The sequence below is a fragment of the Oryx dammah genome, unplaced genomic scaffold (genome assembly GCF_014754425.2).
Source record: "Oryx dammah isolate SB20612 unplaced genomic scaffold, SCBI_Odam_1.1 HiC_scaffold_12, whole genome shotgun sequence".
In the NCBI taxonomy this organism is placed as follows: domain Eukaryota; kingdom Metazoa; phylum Chordata; class Mammalia; order Artiodactyla; family Bovidae; genus Oryx; species Oryx dammah.
The window spans coordinates 68,568,553-68,579,475 of record NW_024070196.1 but is presented as its reverse complement, the minus strand read 5'-3'; the positions used below and the strand labels follow the sequence as shown (position 1 = coordinate 68,579,475).

The following is a 10,923-nucleotide window of genomic DNA, read 5'->3' as shown; positions in this document are numbered from 1 at the left end:
AGCAATTGAAACTAGACTAAGCACAGAGGAAAAAGGGAAAAAAGGTTAGACTTTATTTCATTACCCACATTCTATTTTAATTTCCCGAGAATTGTTCCTGAGCTTTGCCAATGACACCAGGGGCTTTAAGGACAGGAAGCAATGGAAAGATAATGTATAATGCATTCTTAAAAATGGAAAATTTTATGTTAGGCATATTTTACCACGATAGAAAAAAACATTTTTTTTTAACAGAGACCTAAATATAAGAGCTAAAACTAAATCTTGGGACTTCCCTGGCAGTCCAGTGGTTGGGAATTGGTCTTCCAATGTCAGCAATATGGGTGTGGTCAGGCATGAGATTCCCACATGCTTTGCAGCCAAAAACCAAAACATAAAACGGAAGCAATATTGTTACAACTTCAATAAAGACTTTAAAAACTGTCCATGTTAAAAAAAAAAAGGTTGAACGTAGAATCACTACCTGCAATTCCACTCCTAAAGATACACCCAAGAGAAGTGAAAACATGTTTTTACAAAAATTTGTACAAAAAATGTTCATAGCAGCATTACGGCACCCCACTCCAGTACTCTTGCCTGGAGAGTCCCATGGACAGAGGAACCTGGTGGGCTGCAGTCCATGGGGATGCTGAGGGTCAGACACGACTGAGCGACTTCACTTTCACTTTTCACTTTCATGCACTGGAGAAGGAAATGGCAACCCACTCCAGTGTTCTTGCCTGGAGAATCCCAGGGACAGGGGAGCCTGGTGGGCTGCCATCTGTGGGGTCGCACAGAGTTGGACACGACTGAAGCGACTTAGCAGCAGCAGCAGAAAAAAGTAGAAATAACCCAGATGTCCATCAGCTATGAATGGGTGAGCAAAATGTGGTATATTCATGCAAAAAATTATCATTCAGCTATGAAAAGAAATGACATACTGATGCCAACTCCAGTATGGATGAGCCTTGTACACGTTATGCTACGTTAATGAAGCCAGTCAAAAGATCACATACTATATGATTCAATTCATATAAAATTTCCAGAACAGGAAAATCTATCGAGATAGGAAGTGGATTAGTAGTTGCCAGAGGTGGGAGCAGGGGTGCAGGAAATGGGGACTGACTGATAGAGGGTACAGTGATTTTTGAGGTGGGGATAATGGAAATATTTTGCAATTAGGAACTTCCCTGGTAGTCTAGTGGTTGACAATCCAGCCTTCCAATGCAGGAGATTCAGGTCCCATCCCTGGTAGGAGAACTAAGATTCCATATGCCTCGGGGCGACCAAGCCCATGCTGCGAAAACTACAGAGCCCACGTGCTCTGGAAGCCATGTGCCACAACTAGAGAAAAGTCTGCCAGCTCCAAGAGGACCCTGCGTGTGCCGAAGCTGAGAACCCGACCCAGCCAAATAGAAAATAAATATTTGTAAACAATATTCTGCAATTAGACAGTGATTGTATAAGATTATACAACCTTGTGAATATGGTAATTTTACACTTTAAGAATGGTGACCTTGTATGTGAATTCACACTCTAATAAGAAGGAGGTGAAATTGCCCAGAGGGGAAACAGGGAAAGTAGACCGTCCCAGGGTTCTACCCAGACCACCACTGGGACTGGGGCAAGGTGCGCCCACCTCCCGCCCCCACAGTTCTCCTTTCACCTCTCCTTTTCACGCCACCCAACCTCACCCCACTGTGTTCTGAACCCACCTTGACCTCTTCCCCAGCAACGCTCACCCCATGGCGAGGCCTGCTCACCCCCGAGGCCCCCTGTGTACTCACCCAACTGGTTCTGATGCGGTGGCATTTTGCATTTCCTAGTAACTAGCGTCTGGAAGGAGGGGTCCAGGGTGCAGAGCGGCCCTGTCTACCTCCCGCGATTGTTTGCTTGTGTCCTGGTTGTTGCCATGGGCCCCTGAGAGCTCGGCAAACTAGGACTTGGAGAAGATGGTACTGTAGGTGGGGGTTCGGGGTGATTCTTTTTCACCGAGGTCTGTGTTTCGAGGTAGGGAAATCTGTTCTCCTGGGCTCAGAATACCCTGCAGCCCGAAGTGAGTGGACCCAGGTTTCCTAACACACGATGACTATTCACTGTTATCGAGCGACCTCCTATGTGGCCAAGGACAACGTTGAGCCCTTTGGGGGAAGGGGTGGTGGCTCCATTACAGGTTTCAGAGTCAGACGGGCTTGGGTTCAAATCCTGGCTTCCCATTTCTGGGCTGTGAGTCTTCAGAAAAGTTTCTTAATCTCTCTGGTTTTTCATATCCTTAACTGTAAAATGAGGATACCCCTACCTGTTTCCAAGCGGTTTGATAAGGTTGTAATGTTCTCAGCACAGAAATGGCAGACTGAGAGTTCCATGCAGGCAGGGACCCGATCCATCGTGTTTACTGTAAACACGTGTTTACAGCATGTTTACCTCCCCAGCTCTGCCCTCCCAAGACAGCCCAGATGTCATCTGCCCCGCTCCACACCATGGCTCAGCCGTCCCCTCTGTGGGGTGTTGGGGATTGCCCTTTCCTCTACCCCAGTCTCCACTAATTGACATCCGCCCTTTCTTCAAGGTCTGGCTCAATGTCACCTGCAGCCCACTGGGGTGATTTCCATGACTGGATCTTCTCCCTGTGTGGGGTGGAGCCTCCAGAGCTGAGGCTGAGGGGCAGCTTCCAGCGTGACAGCAAAGTGATGAACTGCGTGGGCATCTCTCTGGATGGGATACTAGCTTCCTCTCTACCTCTGTTTGCTTGTCTGTAAACTGGACTTAATGATAGTTCAGTTCAGTTCAGTCGCTCAGTCGTGTCCGACTCTTTGCGACCCCATGAATCGCAACACGCCAGGCCTCCCTGTCCATCACCCAGAAGGTGATGTTTAAATGAGGCGATGCACTTAGTCTGGGGCCTGGCATGTACAAAGCCTTCAATAAACACTGTAGATCTGTGTTAATATGGTAGCCATGTGGGCCAATCTATAATAAATTAATCAAAATTTAAGTTAATTAAAACTAACCACATGCCGGGAGAGATTCAGGGCGGGAAGAGGAGGTGACGGAGGATGAGATGGTTGGATGGCATCACCAACTCAATGGACATGAGTCTGGGCAAACTCCGGGAGATGGTGAGGGACAGGGAAGCCTGGCGCTGCAGTCCACAGGGTTGCGAAGAGTCGGACATGACTTAGTGATTGAACAATAACAACAACCACATTTCACATATGACAACTGGCTACCAGTGATGTCCACTAGGAAATACCCGACCCCCCCCTCCAGATACAGAACTTTTCCATCACTAAAGAAAGTTCCATCGCATAGTGCTGTCAGTCATGATGACGATAACGTGAATTTGTGGTCTGGGTAAGGAAAAGTGCTTAAAGGTATCTCTAATACCCCTCAGCTCCACATAGCTCCTGGGGAGACCCCCAACTCTTCCTCCTGGCCCTGCCTGCCCAGTCTCTGACGTCCCCAGTGGTAACCGGAGACCCTCCCATCAGGAGGATTAGGGCGAGAAAGGAGACTGGTGAGAACCAAGCAGGATTAGGGGCTAATGAGAGCACAGTGGAGGAACCCAATCTCTGCCTGCTGCCCGCCTGGCGGGAAGTGGGTGTGGGTGGGAGGCAGAAAGAGGCTGGAATGTGAAGAGGGGAGGGACCAGAGGGTAGAGAATTACCTAACTGCTCCAGAGTGTATGCAGCAGGCGCCCTGGATGGAGGGAGATGGCCAAAGATGGCTCCCCTTCTCCCGCACCTGACTCTATCAGGGCCAGAGCAGGGAGGTTTCAGCATTCACCCATCTCAGCTAAATCGGTCCCAAGATAGCCCAGGCATGGGGACCTGCGGTGTTCTGAGGGTAGGAGAGCCCTGGGAACAGGGCCTTGGGCTAGCCCAGCTGTTGGGTCTGAGGCTAGGCCAGGGGGGAGTTTCAGCCCACTTGGACCCACCTCCCAAGGCCTGGAAGAGGTAGCCATGTAGCTATACTGTGGGTCTCCAGCAGACACACTCCTGGTTTCCTTACAGACAGTCATGGACAATGTGGCCTCTGCCCTCGGAGCTTCCGATAGCTGGAGGATAAATCTCTTAGAGGTGCACAACCCTTGACAGTCTCCATGTCTTAGTCAAAGGACTGGGGAACCTTCTGGGTTTCCTTCATCACCTGGCAGAGTGGTGGGGCACCCCTCACTGATCAGATGTTTAAAATCCTGAGGAACACCGATGCCGCCTCCCGGGCATCAGCATGCCCCTCCTCCCCCTTAGGACCCAGGGGATGTGGGATCTTGGACAAGGCCTCCTGTGTCCTCGTGACCTCTGCCATGAGAAGGGAGGTCAGCAGGGCTGGGGCCCCTCAGGCCTTCCCTGTATTGAAGGCGCAGGACGGGCACTGCAGGAGAGAATTTGAAAGACAGGAAGAGCAGTAATCCGCCCCGTAGAAAAATAAGCCTTTAGCAAGGACACCTTTTGAGTTCCATTTTTTCTGCCCAGCCTGCCTCCTCTTGAATATGGACACTTGTTGCAAAAAGCCACGAGCCTCCCACCCCGAAAGAGTGACTGACATATTTACGAGACTAAGTCCCTGACTGCCAGCCGCAGGGCTGGGTGAGGGTGATCTTAGCCAGACTGTTTTTAAGTGCAGGGTTTCTTCATCAGTGAGAGGGTCGGAGAGGACGGTGCCTGTAGGGAGCACACCCATTGATTTGTTAGTATTTGCCGCCTGCGAAGCAGCACGCGGATTAGTACTCTCCCCCTGAAGTTCCCCTGCCCCTGGAGGCTTGGGAGCACTGAGCGGGTTTGACAGGCACCCAAGCTGGACACCCACACCTTGGGAGGACAGCCTCATTCCCTGCCAGGGGACCTCTGACACGCCCTGCTTTCCCCAGCTGCTCCCCACCCACCCCCCAGAATCGTCCAGAGCCGAGCATGGGACCTCAGTTAATCCCAATTATGTAACGTGCAATCCGACGGTTAGCCACGGAGGAGGCGCCCTGGAGCCACGCCCAGGAGTTGGGGCAAAAGACCTGGCTTGGTCAGGGCCACAGAGCAGGCTTGGCCTCTGACAGCAGTGGCCCCCGCCCCTGCAGCCTCACCCAGCACCATGAGCGGCCGAGTGGGAGACCTGAGTCCCAAGCAGGCAGAGACCCTGGCCAAGGTGAGCTGAGGCAAGGGGCAAGGGCTGAGGGGCTGAGGCAGCACGGGGGCCGGAGCCCTCCCCCTCTGCTGGGCTCAGCACGTCCTCGACTCTGTCTCTTGGCCGTCACCTCACCCGGGGTCAGGTCCTACGGTGCCCGGTGACATCCATCCTGTCCAGGGCAGCAGCGGGGGGAACAGCACTGCTTGCAGACGGTAGGGCAGTGCCAGACCTGGAGAACTTTACCTGCCCCACCTCCCCGTAGGTAGGAGCCAAAGATGCTGAGGCTCTGCCCTCGGACCCTGTTCCGTTTCACTCCCGGGACCCTGAAAGCTCTTACTTGTCTGTAGGAGCTAAGAGGCAGGGCAGAGTGTGTATGTCATCTCCACGGTCAATGGGGAAGAGGATGCATAATTACCAGCCATGTTTTCACGGAAAGTGGAACATGTTTCCATGTTTCATGGAAAAAAAGAGGCTTTGGGGGGGCTAATGAATGAAAAGAACCAAGAATATTCACCCCTCAACCCAGCTACCCACCAACCCACCCATCTATCTTTCCCTCCACTCCTCCTCCCACCCCGCCCCACCCAACCATCTCTCCTCCTCTGTCCATTCACGCCCCCATCTCTCCATTCATTGGTCTCCTCTTCATTTGTCCCATCCATCCATCCATCCATCCACCCATCCTTTCTTCTATTTACTCACCCATCTAACCTTCCATTCACCTCCCCATCCCTCCTCCCACCCACCTTCCATAACCGCAGGCCACACTGCACTGGAAGAGAAGGAAAGAAACTGGAAAAAAAAAAAAGTATCACTGAGTCTGAGCTCAAGGCCCAGTGTGAACACCTCTTCAACCAGCATCTCTCTTCCCAGTTCCGAGAAAATGTCCAGGACGTGTTGCCCGCCCTGCCCAACCCAGATGACTATTTCCTTCTGCGCTGGCTCCGAGGTGAGGGCGGACATGGGGGAGGTCAGGGCAAGGGGCAGAAGAGGGACCTGGTACCAACTGCTCCAGAAGGACCCATGGCTCGCAGGACCCGACCACACCATCTTGCTTCACATTCAGGTCCTGGAGAGGGGAGGGGACAGGAAAGGAAGGTCCCCTCTAAGGCCCCTGGTGCCCCTCATAGCCCCGCCTCCTGCCCAGGGCCAGGACAACATGACTGCAAGGCAGCCTGTTTCACACCTCACCCCTTCCTTCCATCTTCCCACAGCTCGGAATTTCGACCTGCAGAAATCAGAGGCCATGCTCCGCAAGGTGAGACGTATCCCCCCCAGAAAATTTGGTGAGGGGATTTGTTGGGGGCAATTCCCGCCTCCAGCCTCTACCTCCATCCCCTCCTTACCACTCATTTCCCTTTCAGTACATGGAATTCCGGAAAACCATGGACATTGACCACATCCTCGAATGGCAGCCCCCTGAGGTGAGCCAACAGCACCCCCTACACCCCCAGTTTTTGACAGACATATCACCCAACAGCCTCAGCATCACTGGGGACCATGAGTAGAGGGCAGCAAGCCTGAGAGGCCTGTGGAACCCCCAGGGAAACTGCAGCCAACTCTCCTGTAATAATTATTAATATTTCCTATTAAGAGCCAAGCTTGAGTTAAGACTTTACCTGCATGAACTCATTTAATCCTCACAAATGCCTGAGATGGATACAGATGTACCCGTTGTACACATGAGGACACTGAGGCCCAGCAGTGGTTAAGCAGCCACGCAAAGTCCCAGAGCCCCTAGGTGGAGCTGGGATTTGAGCTCAAGCCTCCAAACACAGGTTCTTCAGCAGCACAGTTAGCTCATGGCTCTGAGCCCTTACCCCCTGGAGCCTTGCTCAAAGCATCCTGTCTAGGTGGGAAAGAAACTTCGCCCACTGAGGAGTTGGGAAGAACAGACCCACAGTGGTGCCTTAGCTAAACAACAGTCCTGGTTTCATTTGCGGAGCACAAGCTCTGAGTCAGGCAGGCTGCTATGCCAGTGTGATCCTGAGGACTTTCCCCAGCAGGAGGGGGAATGGAGCTCAGAGAGGTGGTGTCTCTTGTTTAAGTGTGCTCAGCAGGGAAGCAGCCGCATCTGGTTTTTGAAGCAGGTCTGTTCACCTTCAGTATCCATGTTTTTCATCACTAAACCCAACCCCTCTCCATGGAAAGGGGCATGGGAGACTTTGCGGGCAGAACTCAGGAACCCAGAGGCCTCCAGCAGGCCTGGCTAAGTCCTGCCTTTGCCGTGTATCCGCCGTGAGCAAGGGCCTCCCCTGCAAGCCCCTCAGCTTTCTCACCTGGACAGTAGGGCCGCCCTCCAGGGAAGGGAAGATGCTTGTGCCACGGTGTGTATAGGCTCAGGCCACCCAGGGCAGCCTGGTTTGGCGAGGGGGCGGCGGTGGGGCGGCGATCTCTGGGCTTGGTTGCTTACTCGTGTCCAGCTCTTTGCGACCTCAAGGACTGCAGCCCACCAGGCTCCTCTGTCCATGGGATTCTCCAGGCAAGAATACTGGAGTGGCTGAGCCATGCCCTCCTCCAGGGGATCTTCCCAATCCAGGGATCGAACCCGGGTCTCCAGCATTGCAGGCGGATTCTTTTCCACCAGGGAAGCCCAAAGCGGTCTCTGGGAGGTTGCACACTGCCCAGTTCCATGTGTCTGTCCTCACGCAGGTGATCCAGAAGTACATGCCTGGAGGCCTGTGTGGCTATGACCGAGATGGCTGCCCCGTGTGGTACGACATCATCGGGCCGCTGGACCCCAAGGGCCTGCTCTTCTCGGTCACCAAGCAGGACCTGCTCAAGACCAAGATGAGGGACTGTGAGCGTATCCTGCACGAGTGTGACCTGCAGACCGAGCGGGTGAGGCTGCCCGGGCCCGCGGTCCCAGGAACACACCTGCACCCTCAACGTCACGGTCAGAGGGCTCCGGGCTCACACACCAGCTCCGACACGTCCCAGCTGTGCCGCCTTGGAAAGTCACCTCACCCCTCTCTGAGCCTGTCTTCTCACCTCCAAAACCGACACAGTAATAATGGTTGCAGAGATGAAGTTAGATAACATGACCATGTGGCCGGCACCTGGGGCCTCTCAGCAATGCTAGCTACTACGATTCCCTCTGAGTCTTTGCCCTTGCTGCTCCTTCTGTTGGGATAATCTGACCCCCAGTGCACACACGTTCCCCCCCAACGCCTCCACTGGCTCTGCCCTATCCATCTTTCAAGGCTCAGACTGTCCCCGTCTCTGAGGCCCCCACTGGGTTAACGAGCATCCCCACACCTTTGGTGCGTCCAGTCGCGGCTCTCAGCTCAGGACTGTGGTGACCCGGTTGCTGGTCAGTCTCCCCAACCAGACTGTGAACTCTAAAGATAAGAACTCTGGATTATTGAACTATATGCCATACTCTCAGTGCCTGGCTCAAAAGAGGTGTTTAATAAATATTAGCTGGACAAACGGAGGGATGAGTGGATAAATGAACAGCCGTATGAAGGGAAGGATGGGTGTGAACAGGTGGGTCAATTAATGGATGGGTGGACAGGCAGATGGAGGGTGGATGGATGATGGACGGGTGATGGACCGTGGGTGGACGGATGGTAAATGCATTCACTGTGTCTGCTCATTCCTCTGGGACAGAGCAGGGAGCTGGGAGAAGCCCTGGGGGGTCACGAGCTGAGGCACCATCTCCCAAGTTCTGAGCCTGCACCCTGATCTTTGCTCTTGTCTTTGCAGCTGGGGAGGAAGATTGAGACCATCGTGATGATTTTCGACTGCGAGGGGCTGGGGCTGAAGCACTTCTGGAAACCCCTGGTGGAAGTGTACCAGGAGGTGAGCAAAGGCCCCGGGCGCCCCTGCTTGCTTTAAGCACCAGCTTGCCCAGCAGTGACCTGGCTGCTCGCTCAGAGCCAGCATCTAGTGGCAGGCGGTGGCCTTTCCTCCACCGCAGCCTGGGCCCCATCAGTGTGTTTCCCGAAGACTGCACGGACCAGGCCTCGGGAACAGCACGTACTGACGCCACAGGGCCAGCTTCCAACAAACCGTCCCCTGCCTGTCACCTCTGCTCTGTGACACGGCCAAGTCACTCTATCCCTCCGTGCTCCACTGTCCTCACCCACAAAACGGGGGCACTGATTGTCTGCACTCCAGAGAGACATAGCCACACTTCTGTGGGTTGATACATAAACTGCACACACCGCGCTTGGCAAACGAGCGTGCCTTCTCACTCGCTCCATGGTGACCGACTCTCTGTGACCTCGTGGACTGTAGCCCGCTAGGCTCCTCAGTCCTTGGGGTTCTCCAGACGAGAATACTGGAATGAGTTGCCATTTCCTACTCCAGGGGACCTCCCCGACCCAGGGATCGAGCCTGCGTCCCCTGCATCTGCTGCACTGGCAGGTGAATTCTTTACCACGGTGCCACCTGTGAGGCCCAGTAGTGAACACGTCACAGACAGTAGCCACTATTATCACTATACTACTGCTGCCATAAGATTTACTCCAAAGATGGTTAATATTATGTACTTATTACGAGAGTGTGGTCGCAATAGTCTGTGGAGAGGTTTCCTCCAGGGACCATGGAAGTGATGGAAAGAAGGGAATCCCTCCACAGCCTTCTGAAACTTCCAAGGGGAGATTGCAAAGGGACGGGGGTAGGTGAAGAGGAGGTATGGGCTCTGACGGGGTCTTTCTTGGTTCCACAGTTCTTCGGCCTCCTTGAAGAGAATTACCCAGAGACCCTGAAGTTCATGCTCATTGTGAAAGGTGTGTGGCAGGTGACTGCTCTCCTCTGTGCCTCCAGTCCCCTGTCTGAACTCTGGGGACAGTAATAGTGCCTTCTTTCCCGGAAGCAGAGAGGCAGGTTGGTTGCTGGGCTGCGTGCAAATCACTCAGAGTGCCTAGAACAGAGTAAGTGCTCCATAAACGGTAAATTCTACGGTTGGTTTTCCTGCAAGAAAAGGCAGCTCCAACCCCAGCTTGTCCAGGAATCCCCCCTCACCTCTCCTACCCACGTCTATCTCTCCCTCCTCAAACTGCCTCTGCCATTGGCAGCCGGCGCAGCCCAGTCTGGCCTTTCGTGCCTACTGCCTTCTGAGCGTCCAGTTAGCTTATGTATTCATACTGCTTTCCTTGAGCTGAGCCTTCAATTCTTCACTTCTATTGTATCCCTCACAGGCTTGGGGCCAGGTGGGAACTCAATAGTGTTTGGGTAGTTGTTATTTGGGTGGGTGGATTGATGGAAAGATGGTTGTATGTTGATGGTTGACTGGACTGGGTGATTCATTGCTTAGTTTGTTGTCTGTTTAACTGGCCAGTTGGTTAGCTGACTAGTTGACTGCCTGGTGGTTGACTGCATATCTGATTGGCTGGTTGGATAGTTGTTAGTTTGGTAGACTGATTGAGTGACTAGTTAGCATTTTGGTTGCCCATGAGGGTGAGTGTCTAGTTGGCAGACTGGTTAGTTGGTTTGGGTGGATTGCGGATTGTTGACTGATGGTTGTTTGGATGGTTGGCTGGTTGGTTATTTGAATGATTGACTGACTGGAAAAGGCAGTTGGCTGGGCAGTTAGCTGGTTGTTTAACGGACTGATTGGTTTTCTGATTGACTGACATGTTAATTGGTTTGGCAGGGTTTGATTATTTGGTAGGGTTGCTAGCTGATTGGTAGGCTGGTTAATGGATTGGTGAGAATTGATTGGCTGTTGGCTGGTCTGCTGGCTGTTTGATACATTGGGTGATTGGATGGTGGGTAGTTGGCTGTCTGTTGGCTGTTTGATACATTGGGTGATTGGATGGTTGGGTAGTTGGCTGTTTGTTGGCTGGTCTGCTGGCAGTTTGATACATTGGATGA

At 53.1% G+C, this 10,923-nt stretch overlaps 1 protein-coding gene across 1 annotated transcript in view; it reads left to right on the top strand.

Moving 5' to 3' along the window:
* The first annotated feature begins 4,968 nt into the window (after positions 1-4,968).
* Positions 4,969-10,923, top strand: part of LOC120871243 (SEC14-like protein 3) — a 10,076-nt gene continuing 4,121 nt past the window's right edge. Inside the window, exons 1-7 of the mRNA XM_040251057.1 lie at positions 4,969-5,118; positions 5,974-6,049; positions 6,315-6,358; positions 6,465-6,524; positions 7,753-7,941; positions 8,809-8,904; positions 9,776-9,836. Coding sequence (XP_040106991.1) covers positions 5,065-5,118; positions 5,974-6,049; positions 6,315-6,358; positions 6,465-6,524; positions 7,753-7,941; positions 8,809-8,904; positions 9,776-9,836 — 580 coding nt within the window. The 5' untranslated portion in view covers positions 4,969-5,064. The remainder of the gene's footprint in view (positions 5,119-5,973; positions 6,050-6,314; positions 6,359-6,464; positions 6,525-7,752; positions 7,942-8,808; positions 8,905-9,775; positions 9,837-10,923) is intronic.